This window comes from Clarias gariepinus, chromosome 27 (genome assembly GCF_024256425.1).
Source record: "Clarias gariepinus isolate MV-2021 ecotype Netherlands chromosome 27, CGAR_prim_01v2, whole genome shotgun sequence".
In the NCBI taxonomy this organism is placed as follows: Eukaryota; Metazoa; Chordata; class Actinopteri; order Siluriformes; family Clariidae; genus Clarias; species Clarias gariepinus.
The window spans coordinates 8,723,762-8,740,781 of NC_071126.1; the positions used below are offsets into that span (position 1 = coordinate 8,723,762).

Below are 17,020 nucleotides of genomic sequence, written 5' to 3' on the forward strand. Positions count from 1 at the left end.
AAGCAGCAAAACAACCCCAGACCATCACACTACCACCACCATATTTTACTGTTGGTATGATGTTCTTTTTCTGAAATGCTGTGTTACTTTTACGCCAGATGTAACGGGACACGCACCTTCCAAAAAGTTCAACTTTTGTCTCGTCGGTCCACAAGGTATTTTCCCAAAGGTCTTGGGAATCATTGAGATGTTTTTAGCAAAATTGAGACAAGCCTTAATGTTCTTTTTGCTTAAAAGTGGTTTGCGCCTTGGAAATCTGCTATGCAGGCCGTTTTTGCCCAGTCTCTTTCTTATGGTGGAGTCGTGAACACTGACCTTAATTGAGGCAAGTGAGGCCTACAGTTCTTTAGATGTTGTCCTGGGGTCTTTTGTGGCCTCTCGGATGAGTTGTCTCTGCGCTCTTGGGGTAATTTTGGTCGGCCGGCCACTCCTGGGAAGGTTCACCACTTTTCCATGTTTTTGCCATTTGTGGATAATGGCTCTCACTGTGGTTCGCTGGAGTCCCAAAGCTTTAGAAATGGCTTTATAAACTTTACCAGACTGATAGATCTCAATTACTTTTGTTCTCATTTGTTCCTGAATTTCGTTGGACCTTGGCATGATCTCTAGCTTTTGAGGTGCTTTTGGTCTACTTCTCTGTGTCAGGTAGCTCCTATTTAAGTGATTTCTTGATTAAAACAGGTGTGGCAGTAATCAGGCCTGGGGGTGACTACAGAAATTGAACTCAGGTGTGATAAACCACAGTTAAGTTATTTTTTAACAAGGGGGGCAATCACTTTTTCACACAGGGCCATGTAGATTTGGAGTTTTTTTTCTCCCTTAATAATGTAAACCTTCATTTAAAAACTGCATTTTGTGTTCAATTATGTTATCTTTGACTAATAGTTAATGTTTTTTGATGAGCAGAAACATTTAAGTGTGACAAACATGCAAAAGAATAAGAAATCAGGAAGGGGGCAAATAGTTTTTCACACCACTGATATATATATATCCTCATATAACTGTATGAACTGTATGAATGAAGTATTTATTGTTACCTGATGCATGACCTCATGGTGCGGTTTCTTATCATTGACATTTGAAAAAAAAAAAAATTAAAAGTGTGTTTCCTGTAGATAAATGGATAAAATGATTTATTCAACGGTACCTGACAGATGTTCAAATCCTTCAAATCCAAAAGGTGAAAAAGTAAGTCAGTGTCCCACACTGTTTTTTTTAAAGGTAACATCAACACCTAGTTTAGTGCTGATGTTACTACTTATGCATACAAACCAGAGTACTTCGGGTCAAATGGACATAAATGGTCTATTAAATATTTTTTTTACGTTTAAATACAAGCTTGCGTCATGAGATAAACTTGACGTGCACAGTAAACTTGAGACACAAAGCAGATTTCCTGTCTAAGAAATAAATAAAGATGACTGGAGAGATAACTCCTAATCTTCCATCAACAGAGGGAGGAGCCTAGATGAAAGTGAAAGATGCAAGGACGGAAAAGAAGGACAGAAGGAATCAATAGCAAATGTATCTGTCAACCGAAGCGTCCTTGTTTACCAAAGTGCCACTTTTAGTCAACTTCGTTTATCGGCCATGTGCTGCACAGCTGTTCTGCGACTTACCGTAATGGCTCCCCATTCACCATGCACAACAACCTCTGATTACACACTGAAGGAAAATCTATTAAAATTGTATTGTTTCTATTTATATTTGTGCTGTGTATCATTTAATGGACTTCTGTTCGAGCAGCATATCTACAGTAGGCTTGTGTTTTTGCACTGAAACTTCTGCAAGAGGAAAAAAAAATTATGACAATGCGTCACTAGTCTATTAAAAACTGATCTTTCTCAGAATAGTCTAGTTTAGCAGCGCTGATTTTTTTCTTGATCTATACATAAACGTTGTTTGATGATCTCGGGTTTTAACAAAGGCAGTTAAGAAGTGAAAAGCCTCAGTGGTGGGATGACACTGACACATCTTAATTATGACATGCTGCTTTCTGCCAAGCTAATAGCTTTATCACTGTCTAATAAAGCAATTCTTCCGAGCCTCACCCAGGTATCTGCGGAATCAGATGCTCGCTCGTTAATGACATACGCCTGGTGTAGCTTTTCTATGAAATAACGAGTGCTAATTACATGAAATGTCTGCAGTTAAAATCTCAAAGGTGATCTCCAACCCACATACGTTAACGTTCTCGTTATGTCGTTTTGGAAGTGCACATGATGGCGTTCCTGTGTCGCTGCAACAACAAAATGTAACTGAACTAAAGGAAGCAGATTTTTCCAGTGCTACATGGAAACATAAAAAAAAAAAAACATTAAGAATCACATGCTCTCAGTCTCAGATGCCTGGCTTATGGATCCAGGAGTTCAGATCTGGTTCCTGTACACTTTTCTGGGTACATGCTTTAGAATCTTAAAAGCTGCAATCTGTGGTCTCTGCAGTTTTGTGATTGTGTGTTTAGAGGAAGATTGTGTTGCAAAAAGATTTTTCTTTCTTCGAAATAACAGATGATAATTTGCTGTGGTAGTCATGTGACCTCACATGTGGTACTTGACGAGTCTTTCAGGAAACACTTTGATTTAGAAGTCCTTCCACACACCGTTTCAGTGACTCGGGCTCGACTTGTGGCTAACCGTTGTGTGTTACACGGTGTGTGTTTCTGTGGGGTCATGCAATACCACTTCTGACAGTGGCTGTAAAAGGATTCCTCTCTGATTTGCCAGATAATCCCTGTGTATAAACTCATTTGTAATATGGCCTGCCACTCCAGCTTTCCGTATACTACCATCTCATCCTCCATCACTGTGAAGGGCACCTTCAACCTCCAGCGGGAGGACTGCACGCAACTCGGTGCTCTGGCCTAATTGGATTTGTGCATCACACACAAACAGCGACAGTACAACTCGACAGCCGAGTAGGTCATACACTAATTACTCCACCTCAGTCTGAGGAGCGCTGCAGCCAGGAGGAACCAGAGATGGGACTTTATTATTATTATTTGCCCGGCTTTACTTCTTCTCTTCAGGATCAGAGGGAGCCGAACGAAGAGTGCGGGCCGCGCGAGTGTGAGAGCGGCATGTGATGAATAGTGAGTAGAGGTGTATTATTAACATGTTGGAGCCTTACTGCCACCCATGGTGTGCTTTTAAGAGATGTGGGTCAGGTATCTTGCAGCCTGGATCCTCCTGCGGAGACTTTCTATCTGCAATCATTTTAGAAAGGCCGCGCTCTTGCCTTCTCTCCATCCATCACAGGCAGGAACCGATTATGAATCCTTACATATGCTATTATATAGAATATTATAACGTGTCGTTTCTCCCAAGCAGCTGTCTCTCCTGGTGCCTCTTCTCTTTGTTTATCATAAGTCCCACAGATGACCAGAGAGAAGAAGGAAGAAAAAGATGGAAAGAAAGAAATTAGATGCCTGATGGTGAAGCTTGGAAATCACCTGATGTATCAGCTAGTCATTTATCTGACTGACTGCAGACAGCCTCCCTGCCACATCCATTACTGCCCCCACCTAATACCCTGCTCGGGCACTGCCAAGATTTGTCCCTGTCAGATCAGCAACACTGTCAACGTCCTCCAGCTTGGCTTTAAGACTGTTTTAAAATCAATTCATAAATCACACACACGACCCAAAGATAAGGACTGCCAGTGTAGAGGGATGAAATATTTTTTGGCAATACTTACAAACAAACTTGAATTTTAAAGAAATCCCTAGTGCAAGTGTGTGAATGAGGTGGCTCGGTGATAAAAAGCATAAACAATGAAGCTGAACTGATATGTGTGATATTAAATCAGGTATTAAGTCGCACAGGTTAGTTGTGCACTACGGGCCAATACAGTGCAGTAGGTGAAATGTATCAGATTTTCAATTTCGGCAAAAAAAAAAAAAAAAAACAGTTGATAAATATCATATCTTCCTGATCCTTCAACAGAAATGGGAAAGTTTTAAAGCTGGTTACTCTAGTTTTGAAAAAAAAAAAACATGCATATTTTTTTGTGTTATAAACCCACATTACTGGTGATTTGTAATATGGCCTGCCACTCCAGCTTTTTATGCATTACCATCTCATCCTCCATCACTGTGAAGGGTGTTGCAGCGTCTCTACCACCTCAGACGCTTGAGAGACTTCCGACTGCCCTCCAAGGTGCTCAGGAACTTTTACTCCTGCACCATAGAGAGCATCCTGACGGTAAACATCTCAACCTGGTTCGGGAACAGCACCATGCAGGACAGACGATCAGCTGAGCGCATCATCCGCACCGAGCTCCCTGACCTGCACTCAATCTACAGCAAGCGGTGCTGAGGCAAGGCCAGGAAGATTGTGAAGGACCTCAACCACCCCAACAATGGACTGTTCTCTCTGTTGAGGTCAGGAAAGCGATTCCGTTCTCTGAAGACCAGCACAGAGAGACTGAGGAGAAGCCTCTTCCCGCAGGCGATACGGTCTCTTAATCAGTACACCACACAGTACTGATCCATTTTGCAGATCCACACACATGTTTTTTGCACTCACAGTGGACATTCTGGACATTCACTTACACTAGTGGCCACTGCACAACTACACATTCATGGACATTAGTTAAGTTAAATTATCACAAGTCACTTTAAATTTGCACACCCTCTGGACATTCTGTTACCCGGATGCACTGTCACTTTAAACACTTTAAAATTGTGACATTTCTATTTATACTCAATTTATATTCAACCTCATTCCCACACATAGTCCTAAATTCTATATATCTTTGTATTGCACAGCTGTTCTTATTTACCATATTTTTCATATATGTTTCTTATATTGTATATTTGGTCCTGTACAGTATAGCTGTCTCTTATTTTTCTATATTTTCATATGTCTCTTTTATTGCATATTTTGTACTGTACAGTTATGTCATTTTATTTTAATTCTATATTTTATTTTATTCTTTCTAAGTTAAATTTACCTTCTGTTTTTACTTTTCATATTTATTTTTCTATTTTATAGTCTTTTAAGGTCATGGGTTGTCAGTTGTCTAAAGCATTTCACTGCATATCGTACTATGTATGACTGTGTATGTGACAAATAAAATTTGAATTTGATTTGAATTTGAATCCCTAAATCAAAATGTGCTGGAGGGTTCCCCTCTTTCCTAATATGTCACGGAATCCTCATATAAATATTAAAAAAATTGGATTTTAACTGTTTTTCTTTTTCTTTTCCCTGAACCTGTCCTCATAAACAAACTCTCACTTTAACACATTAACCAGACATGATACAGTAATAAACGTGAACCAGGAATCTGGAAATATGCATACCTTTAAACCATCTATGTAACTATTATACTGTTGTATTTTAAACTGAGACCACACGTTTATTTTATGAAACATAAACAAAGAAACGAATCAGGAAGAGTGTCGTGTGTCCCCCCCCTCCACCCCCCCAAATTAGATGCTGCACATAATAATAAACTGTGTGTGTTTTAATATTTTAGACACTGAAGATCTCCTGGGATGTTCGTGCACAACAGTCTCAAGGGTTTAGACAGAATGATGCAAAAACAAACACAAAATAGCTGGGTGCTGCTGTTCTGCAGGTGTTTTTGATGAGAGTGGTCAGAGGAGAATAGCCATAGTGGTTTGAGCTGTCAGGACATTTACAGTAACTCAAATAACCGTTTTTGTCATATGTGGTAAGCAGAAAACCATATCACGATGCACAATACATCTAAGCTTGAGACAGATGGGCTACAATGGCAGAAGACCACATCAGGTTCCACGCCTGTCAGAGCAATAATAGTAATCTGGGGATACAGTGAGCACAGACTCACCGAAACCGGACAGTTGAAGATTGGAAAAACATTGGCTCGTTATTTTCTAATTTGCATGACTTTATTTCTGCCGTATGAGCTGAACGAGTAGGTGTACATGTGACTGACAACGCACAGGATACCCCACCCTTTAATTAATAAACTGTCTGTCAATACAGACCTGTCAAATTCCCATTCCGCAGTTTTACATACAGTACATAAGATTTATTTTTAGTTATCATACTCAGACCCAGGCAGACCTTTTTTTTTGGTAGAATGTAGTTCACTGCCATGTTACACAAATCTACAGTGTTAGTTCTGGCAGATGTTTAAGCCACTGTGATGTTGGCTTTTCACCAGTTTATTTTCCCTGCCAGTGATCCACAACTCAAGCAATTACAGGCGAGTTGATGGTATTTGATTTTGAAAAGAATGCAGGTGTGACATTAGGTTTTTCCCCCCAAATGTGTGCCAAGCAACTGTAGGAAAAGAGCGAGGCCATGTCCAGTGTAAACTCGATTTAATAATAAGCAGCTCCTCCATTTTTTACTCGCCTTACAAACCTACCATTAAAGTCAGCTGTGGCCAAGGTATGGTTTTCTGATGTCTGCTCTTTCACCATAACAAAAAGTCATAAAATGCACGATGGATGCTGCCACCTCTACCGAGGATAGTGTAAAAACTGTACTCTACCCAAAAAGTAACACCTCAGTATTTTGGATGGGGAGATGCATTACAGGACGTGTGTTAGACACACACACAAAGCCCATTTTTATCTTTGTTTTTAGTTTCTGAGTGAGGACCTGGAAATCTGCAAAAGTAAAAAAAATCGAGACACAGTTGGGGCCCTAAAGAAAGACCTTATTGTTTAGGGTTTATCGTACTGTACTGTACTGTCTGACTGGATAAACATGAACGCTTCTCACACCAATGTCTCAGTAAGCTTGTCACCAGATCTAAATATGCCTCTTATTAGAATGAATATGGGAAAAAAATAACCTTCTCCTCCCTAAGCTTGGCAGAATGCTAGATAAAGGCATGCATTATGAGATTGAGACAGCATTAACACAACACTGTTGTGCGTACTATCTGTGCATTAACAGATGGCCTGGAGAGCAGAACGGAGGAAATAGTGAAGCATGAATCCACAATTAGTGAGGGCCTTCAACCCAGGGTCCGGCTCGTCATCGGTCTGATTTTCCCTGCTGGTGGGAATGTGGGTGGAGAGGCAGGCTGTGGGCGTTAAACAGCAGGAGACAGAGGAGAAACACAGCGGGTGATCGAATTTTGAAGATCTGTTAATCCCGCCAAGTGCTGGATTAGCACAGCGGGGTGCGCAGGAGCTCGCTTCTTCACGATTGTAAGAGTGTCCGCCGAGTGGCGTCAGGACTAACCAACCACTCCCCTACTCCTTCATCCGTACAGCGCACACACTCTTTTGATGAAAATCTTCAAAGCTGAAAAAAGGGGTTTTCTCTTTAGTGGTCCATTGTCTTAAAAAGAAAAAAGAAAAAAAAAGCAAGAGAGGAATGATAGGATTTAGGACAGGACTGATGTTTAATGATAGCAAAGGTTCATTGTGACTTTTTATTGCAATTGTGTTTTAGAAGATACCACCAGAACTTTAGAGTGAGAGACAGTGTGTGTGTACTGTATGTGTGGGGAGTGTGTGTGTGTGTGTCAGTTGGGGGCACTGACAGGTTTGACAGCTTTTTTGGGTTAGAGGACAATGCACTTAGGATTAGTGTCAAAACATTTCTTCCTAGGGAAACTAAACTCATGGCAGGACAGATTCTGTTTCGCTGAAGAAGAGAAGCAGGAGGTGGGGGCTCTCATTTTCCTGAAAGCACCATCTGAACCATCTGAACCCAGACCAGAGCAAGCAGAAGCTTTGAAGCCTTTCTGGGTCTGGTGCTAATTAGTCACACTACACTTGCATCTAATAGACTTTAGCTTCACTGTATATTTGACACACGAGTTCAACAGAGCCGTGCTCTGAGGAAAAGATACCCTGAGAGACAATTATATTGCCTACCTGCTGGGATGGGTTTTCACCAAGCATTCTTTAAGATCGCTCCCTTGAGTATTGAATATGTTTTCGTCTCTCTCTCTCTCTCTCTCTCTCCTTCTTATCTTTTCTGGTGTCCTAAAGGTTCAGCTGCTGTAGGCGTGTTTGAAACATTTCTGATCAAGTCAGCATATTTAAAGTAAGGTGAAACATTGTAGTGTTTGTCTTACACAACCAGAAAACCCAGCAGACATACGGGAAAAAATAGAAAATAAAAGGAAATCTCAACATCAGTTCAACACAAGGACGGTGAAGTGAAGGTTCAGCAACAAACATGATGTGGAGAAGAAAACTGTTCTCTGAGGCCAGTTCGGACAAAAAACAATAAAACAAAACAAAAACAAAAACCGCGTATATTATACATCAGTACATATCAAACTACAGTATACACACTTCTCAGCCAACATATTATTTTATTCCAAAAAGGTTTTCTAGTATGCTTGGGAAACCCATCTTAAACAACTGCCTATCAATTTTTATAATTAACTTTTGATCTTCAATAGATTTTTCGTTTAAATTTCTTTCATCACCATGGTGATTTCACTTTGAAGTCACTTATATTACTCCCACAATACTTTTTGATTTCCTGCTGATAGTGATGCGAGTGAAATTTCCCCCCACGCTTCATCTTTTACCCAAAGAGAGCGATGCAGCAGTGCTTTAGTCCTTCAGTCTATCCAGCTTTCTCACTTCCAGTTTGTACACTGTGCTCCAACAGATCAGGTTATGATGCTTCACCTTTTCCTGTCGAGGCCATTGTATACCTCATGTGGTACAATAGATCACTAATTTAATAAGTAGCCCATCTCTTAAATAAAGAGACCATCGCACTACCACCCATGTCTGACTGTTGGTATGATGTTCTTTTTCTTAAATGCTGAGTTAGCTTTATGCCAGAAGTAATGGAACGCACCCCTTACAAAAAGTTCAACTTTTGTTTTATCAGGCCACAGAAATTTTGTACAAAGGTCTTGAATGGATTTTCAAGATATTTTTTGGGGCAAATGTGTGCCTTTGTGTTATTTTTAGCCAGCTGTGACTTTCGCTTTGGAACTCTCCTGTAAATGCCATTTTTGCCTGGTCTCTTATTGTTGAATCATGAACACTGACCTTAACTGAGGCAAGTAAGGCCTGCAGTCCTTTAGATGTTGTTCTGGGTTCTTTTATGACCTTCCGGATGAGCCGTTATTGTGGTCTTGGAGTAATTTTCCAAACTGTTTTCTCCATTTGTGGATAGCAGCTCTCACCATGGTCCGCTGGAGCTCCAAAGCCATAGAAATTGCTTTGTAACCCTTTTCAGATGGATACATGTGAATTTACTTTGTTTCTCACCTGTTCTGCAATTTCTATAGTGTTGCTTTTTTAAAGATCTTTTAGCATGCCTCACTTCGTCAGGCTCTTGGTAAGTGATTTCTTAATTCAACAGGTCTGGCAGTAATCAGGCCTGGATGTGGAAAGTGAAATGTATCTCAGCTTTCATTTTATATTAACTCGGATTATCTTTGTTTTAATATTAGCATTTGTTTGTTGATCTGATGATTAAGTGTAAAAAAAATTAAATAATAAAATCAGGAAGGTGGCAAATACTTTTTCACAGCACTGTATACATTGCTACTGTAGCAATATCCTTTTGTGATGTCACATCGCACAACCATTACTACACGAACAAAGAAAATATATAACCAACCACCGAATTAAGCACATTAAGCACATGACAGTTATTTTAATACAACCACATTTCAAAGATAAGTTTTCCTTTAACTGTTTAACTAAGATCATATAAGTGTCTTTAGCAGACATTTACTTCAGTAGCTTTGATGATGTTGAATAATTTTCCTTCTTGTCAGGATTGGTAAAAAATCAAAGCAAAAGGCAGTCATGTTGCTAAAGCATAACAAAACAGTGATTATGTAGGCAAGAGAAAACTAATTTGAGGAAAATAAATCAGGCCAATTTCCATTCAGTACCATTTTTGGTAAGAATTTGTACCAATGAGATTTTGTTGAGGCTTGTTAGAGTCAGTGGATCATAAATAATGTGCAAACTGGAACAACAATCCTGTTTGCACTTCATTTTCATGGAATTTATTTGTCTCTTCAGCAAATAAGCCAAATCTAAACTTGAACACTCTTTGATGTGCACCAGAAGCCCTGCTCTGAACAGATTCTCCAGCTCGCCACCCCCCCGTGCTCTCACAGGGCATCTCCATTTCACCGCTGTGCCTGAGTCTCCTGCTGGGCAGAGTGAAAGGCAGGGTACAGCAGCTTTGGGAGAAGCCTGATTGAAGACATAATTCCAAGTGTGGGATATTTCATGGTTAGAAGCATGAAAAAGCTGGAGAAGAATGGATGGCAGGTCACAAATTAGGCAGGTTAGGAGCACAGGGGTAAGCGTAGGGCCATAAACAAATTTTCCTTAGGCAGTGCCATTCACCCAAAGCCTGCAGGCAAATCAACCCGTTACAGTGGAGCAGAACGTTCCACTGGCCACGGCACTTTATTTAACCATTCAATGTGGTCCAGTCAATCTGGTGCGAGCTGTTTTTTTCCAATAATCTTCTGACCCAATCTCAGGGTTAGTCATATACGGCCTGGAGTGTGAGCATGCATTAAATAGCATTATGATGGGAAGAATCAAAACATCCGTGGCTTTAAGAGCATGGAGGTACTGGAAGAGGCAGTACCAAGGATTACTTATAGTATGGACACTAGGCTATTGACCACACAGAGGGCAAACCCTACAATCATGAATACATCATCATGCATCATAAATACATCATACAGTTGTAGGATATAGTAAGATAGCTCAACATACTGGTACAACGCTGCTGCTGTAATACAAATAATACATGCTGTTTCCTGTGCTAGTTCACTAGTTTGATGTTCAATATGTTGGCTTTCGGGTGAACTTGCTGAAGCGTAAATAATCTGAATGTTACGCTTAGTGGGAACGTTATTAGATCCGTTTTCCAGCACATCACAGCCAGGCTGAGCCATTAAATAGGGGGCATTTGGTCAGCAATCTCTCTTACCCTCCCATAAGCCCCCACATCTTGCATACGCTTTATCCTGTTACCTGCTTGGAAATATCCGATGTGACACTCTGCAAAACGTTAACGCGGTCTCCTTTTGCGAAAACACGGGCGTGTTGGCGGTTTTCTAATTTTTTAAATTCGACAAGACTTAGGTGTTACTATTACACGGCTGTTGGGGAAGGAAAGTATTCCATGATAATACGCAGCATGGAGGCATTAAGGAAAAAATATCGAATTAGAGGTTTTCATTTTGAGCGACTTATGTGCTGAGAGGCACTCGCGAGCTCCATTCAATCCTGTAATGAGGCGCAGCAGCCTACTTTAATAAGAGCTGTAATGTTTTTTTGATTGCCCCGTTTAATCTCGCCCTCGTGGGCTGGCTGCCACTGGAGTACGCTGGACTTTTTCATACAGCCGCTTCAATAACTTCCTGGGAGCAGTTAAAGTTGTCATAAGTATAAAAAAATTTTCGGAGTAAGGTCACTTTTGTACGACCACTCTGTCCATTCCTGTACAGCGTTTAATTTCTGAGTTGTCAAGTCAATATTTTAGGTGATCCTAGACTAGTGCTTATGTAATGAACAATTTTGTTGAACGTCGCAAGATGTCGGGGGTAAAATAAGAAATCAGTCAACAAAAGTGATGTTTTCAAAGAGAATGCCAAAATCTTATTACCTTTCAACGTGATCCAGGTTGCCAGCCATGCCGAGTCCTCCGATAGTGTAGAGTTTCCCGTCATACACCAGGCTGTTGTGTCTGCATCGCGCCACTGTCATGCGTGACACCAGGTTCCAGTTGTCCAGTAGTGACATGTAGCACCACACGTCTGCCACCGTCACCCCGGACTCTGTTCCACCTGATGAGAGGTCGCGGTCATATTCCTTCCTCACAACTATTGTGCTATGATTCCAGCTCAGATTCATTTAACATGCAATAAAGTCTGAAAAGCTATGCGTTTCTGCAATATCTCTCCAAAGGTGTGTTCTTCAACAGATTAATAATGGCCAACATTTGCTACGACATCTGATGCTGAATTTAAAAAGTGAAGGACAGTACCTGACAGATAAATGTTGTCCCCTGCTGAGATGACACTGAAGAACTCGCGGTCGTAGAAAGGCAGGCTCGCGAGCGGATACCACTTGCCGTTCTGGGGATTGAAACAGGTGACCGCAGTGAGGGAGCGCTGGTTCATGCCGATGGCCTGCCGCCCCCCGACCAACACGATCACCTCTGCGACTCCTGCAGTTTAAAGAGACAACGACGCATGCTACAGTAGGTTGCAGAGTTGAGCTCGGATAACATTGCGAGTACTGTATATCAGCATCCCCTTTGGGTGGTAATGGTGAAGCTATTAAACATAGCTCTGAGACGTATACAGAGCATTAGGAGATAATGGTGTACTGATGGAATGCACTGCTCCATTAGGTTCACTGATTAACCAGGCTGGATGGAGACGAAATCCAAGAATATCAACACAGCAGATGACATTAAATTACCTTGCGCAAACACACTCGGACATGGAGCCACTAAACTGAGACTTGGGATTTAAGTTGCAGGCCAAAGTCTTCTGGTGAACATGAAGGCGTAATATAAAGCCTCTTTTCTCCTTCTTTTCAAAGTAACCTACATGAGCAAGCCAGCTTGTGTGTACAACTGAATTATCAGAGCTTAACTAAAGTCATAACCATCTGTTCAGTAGCATGCCCTCCAGTGCTTCCAGGTTGGCCTGAATATCATCAACATGTGGACTCTCTGCGTTTGGCCGTCCCTCAACGCTCGGGTCAGGTATATTTTTAGTTGAGGCACAAATGTTATGAATTAAATACAGCCTGCTTGAGAAATAATCACAAATAACAAATTATTCATAGACAACAAAGAACCAATTTTCATCAGATAAAACAACAAAAAAAAAGACTTCAGTAGAACTTAATACTGGATGAAGGCGAGATAACCATGCTCATAGCATCCTGTCACGGCAGCTTTTTTTTTTTTTTTCCACAAGCAGAGGGATAGAAAGTGGCAGACACAGTGAGAGAAAAAGAGAAAGAGAAAGGTTCAGACATTCCTAAGCTCCCTGTAACTGCTGGCTCATCTTTCAAAATCAATACTTCCCCAGCGCGTCACTGACAACAGCAGCTCGGCTGATCCATGAGCTTCTCTCTCTTCCCGCAACACTCTTATAAACGCTGTCATCTTTTCCTTCCCAGCTCTTTCACCGAATCTCTCCAGGGCAGGTAAAAAGTACAAATGGGGTAAAAAAAGTGGAGGGGGGGGGGGGGGGAGTGAACCTTTTGTCTTTATTTGGACGGGGAATAGGAATAGGAATAGGAAATGTTGAGCAGGATCATCTGCTCTGATGCTAAAGCTCAAGATTATGTATGATGCAAAATCTGTGCTGTCTGTCATCGGAATGATTTATTCTTAGCTAAAGGAAACAGGTGGAGCAGATACTGAATACACAGGAATAGTTTTTCACACCCTTGTGAGCGTGACGCACGAGCATAATGCCTGCTCTGATTTATGTCCTCTTTTGAAGCATCTATATAATAAAATATATCGCACAGGTTGTTGAATGCCGATCAACAACAGTGGTCAGTTTGCTCAGTCAGGATTTAGAGAAAATTCTAAAGCCAGACTAGAAATGGAATAAAATTGCACTTAAAAGTTGTACCTGTACTTAGATTTTGTAACCAAGTTATGAAAAAGTTTAGAAGCAAGACGGCACATTGAAGTAGTGATTTTCTATAGTTCCTGTGACCGTATTTCTACACTCAACACCTTTTTTGTCCCTCATTATTCAGCTTCTAACCAATAATTCAGCTGTCTAGCAAAAATCATAAGCTGCCCACAACCCTAGTTCAAGCTCTCACTGTTTAAAAATTCAATTTCACTCTGATTCATTGTGTTATTTAACTGAAGACGTGGTCTGAAATCACAAAATCATATTCATGTCGCCTACTGTATGTAAAAAAAAATGTATATAAACACCTGTCTATCATGTCAAAACCCCAGCATTGGGACTGATCTAATCCCCTTTTGGGACTGATCTAATCCCCTTTTGCTGTTATAATAACCTTCATTTTTCTGAGAGGGCTTTCCACTACAACTACATTCATTTTAAAGGCAGCTTAAATAGCATTCTCTGTCGCTGTAGAATGTTGTGTGGTTCATCCCCAAACTGATTCCTCAAATATATAAGCAAGCAATAGTACAGCGTATATGAATATATATACATATATATATATATATATATTTTTTTTTTAATTATTTTTTTTTTTTTTTTTTTTTTTTGCACTGTGTTTAGATAATTCGGTCAAACATCTATGATGTAACTGATTTGCAAACATAACATGAGGGTTTAGTGTGAATACGGCGAGTTGATCTCCCTGAGTGGGTTCATTATAAAACACCAATTGTCTCTAATCCATTTTTTAAGCAAAAACTATGTGCTGGTGTTCTACGCTGACAAGCTTATTAGGCAACTCCGTAATTAGGCATATTAATTACTGGAATTAAGCCATCATTTTGAGCTGCAGAAAGTTCCTGTAGTCATCACTTTCCAGATTTTCTTACTCTGCTTTTCTGACTCGAGTAAATTTCCCAGTTCTTCGCGCTTCTACTGTGAGCATCAGACCTGCAGCAGTGAGCTCTGGCATGCATTACACCATAGCATGCCCATGGCAAATACATACACCGGAATTAAGAGCATGGAAAATATGAAAGTGTCTCTCTGTTCACCACAACAGACCAGCTCTTGAGCACCTGTCAGGTACCTGTCAATTACACCTGTGATATGGAGACAGGAAGTGGGATTCTGCACTGACAGAACCCCTACGCTCTCCCCCCCGGTTTATCTCACTCTCTCTGTCTCTTCATGTTGCTCCATGGGTAGCTCTTATAGAGCTATGGGAGACATCACCTTTGACAGTTGAGACTCCCCCCCTGTGGCACTTTCTCCCTCCTTCCTGTGCCATGCAGCAATCACAGCATCCTCTTCCACCTCGCTTCCTCCTAATGAGCCTATCTATGGCGCTGGATCAGCACCTGCCACTGGTAAATAAAGCCTTCCCAATGGGAGACAGAGCCACCCAGGTAACTCTCACCCCTGAGCTAAAGAGCAGTAATGATAGCATCTGGAGTAGAGAGGAGCAGTAAAACGCTCTCTTTCTCTCTCCCACTCTGTCTCTTCTGCTCTCAGTGAGCCTCAGTCACTCTGATTGTTCCTGCACTGTATCGGCCATGTACAGGGATCAGAGCTCTCCCAGTAGGCCCTCGGCTACGCCTGGTGTGGCACTTTGAGCCCCCTATCAAGTCTCACCTTATGCTTTTGGGCATCTCAAATTTCCATAAACTGCATTTGGCCTGGTAAATTGGGAACACGACTCTGCACCCACCAGCCTTTTGATGAAAATGAGTGAAAATGGTCCAGAATAGAGAAGAGAAATTGGTTTTGGATTTGCCTTTCAGGAAAAAAAACTGCCTTTTTCCAAATGTGCCACTGGATGTCTGATGGAAGCGGAATTGTTTTCATCTTTGTGTCTTATTTCTATTGTGAAACAAACAAGACCAAACAAGCCACGTTTAGTAAGACTGCAGTTTACCGATTGAAAAAAAAATCAAGAAGTCCTTGAAGACGATGGCAAAGAACAGGAATTTATGCTGCATTAGAAATGTAATTTTTTTTCCCCCTCCTTTTTTTTTTCGTATTCATGTAAATAGCTTATTTTCCCAATTGTGGGTAAGATTCCAAGGACTACAAACCATTTCTATCACATCACAAAGAAATACCATACTTTACCATGGTACCATATACCAACAACCATACATTTAGAATTATAGCATGTATGCAGTTGGCCTTGATTCACTTCCGTTGGTCAGTTTTTCTTCTCTCATCGCTACCTTTTTGTCTATAAATCCATACATGCTGGAGAAGCCTTGCATGTAACAGTGTTCCCGAGCAGAAGGGGCAAAGAAAATACATTCATTTGTACAGGATCCCTGCTGAGTCTGACCCAAACCACAGATCCTAGTGGAAATTATTATTTTGGTCTGTTCAATATATCTAACCTGAGATAGTGCGGTTGACACTGCTATGTGCTTTGAGTGTGTTCCTCTCTTATATTTAAAATCTCAGAACATTCAGTGCAGCAGGAAGATGTCTGACCTGTTCTTACATTGTAAGTAAATGCAAATCCTAAGGTTGGGAGTGAAAAAACATTATCACTATTCCTTGAGTGTCCAAGGAACGCAATTAATCTGCCAGCCTGCCGTCTGTTTTTACCGCATCCACATTCTTATTGGTTTAGTTAAAGTTCGATCTGATTTTAATCAGCTTCATTTATGTAGATCAATATTGAAATTATAGCAAGCCTGGGGATCTTTACTTCCATACATAACTTCAATACTGCAAGAGTTTTAAAGCTGAACCCTGGTGGCTAGAAATAGCTGGATTGTCAATGTGGCGGAATTTCAACATGAGACTGCAAACATTCTATTGGGGAAAATAATACATCTTCATGCATGTTTACACCTGCCTATTTCTTGTGCCTTTGTCTGTATTTGGATAAGAGATTGCACAATATTAAAAAGCACCTGTAATACTTCTACTTCTTCTAATACTAGTAATGATAATACAGCAATAATGCATAAAAATAAATGACAAAACCTTTAAATCGAAGTTCTGTAAGAGTATAACATTTACGGTTGGCCAGTTTAAAATCGCTGTGTACTACACTATTTATTAGGGACCACTTGATACGATATGATCATGATATCCAGGCGCTGATTAGATTTTTTTTTATTGCAATTCTGTATCACAATTTTATAAGTATTCCAAATATATATATATATATATATATATATATATATACACAAACTCACAAACAAATAATTTGCTCCTAACAAACACTCTGGCAAACTGTGAAAAGTTCAGAGTGCGCCACTTGTAGCATTATAGAGGAAATTCTTCATATCACCACCACAAATGCAAACAAAAACTAATAAAAAATTATAAATAATAAGATTATAAATCAATTTAGGAGTCAGTGTGGTGATATATGAATTGTCACACAAAATAACTGAAAAACATCACTAATATTCATTACTCATCATTTATCCAAATT

The 17,020-nt window shown here is 40.4% G+C and overlaps 1 protein-coding gene across 2 annotated transcripts in view; it reads right to left on the reverse strand.

The window, feature by feature from the left end:
- The window catches only part of LOC128514684 (kelch-like protein 29), a 206,952-nt gene that overhangs the window by 10,344 nt on the left and 179,588 nt on the right, over nucleotides 1-17,020 (reverse strand). For both annotated transcript variants that reach the window (XM_053488488.1, XM_053488487.1), the window contains exons 10-11: nucleotides 11,955-12,137; nucleotides 11,574-11,754 (exon numbers count right to left, since the gene is read on the reverse strand). In XM_053488488.1, the coding sequence (XP_053344463.1) occupies nucleotides 11,574-11,754; nucleotides 11,955-12,137 (364 nt within the window). The remainder of the gene's footprint in view (nucleotides 1-11,573; nucleotides 11,755-11,954; nucleotides 12,138-17,020) is intronic.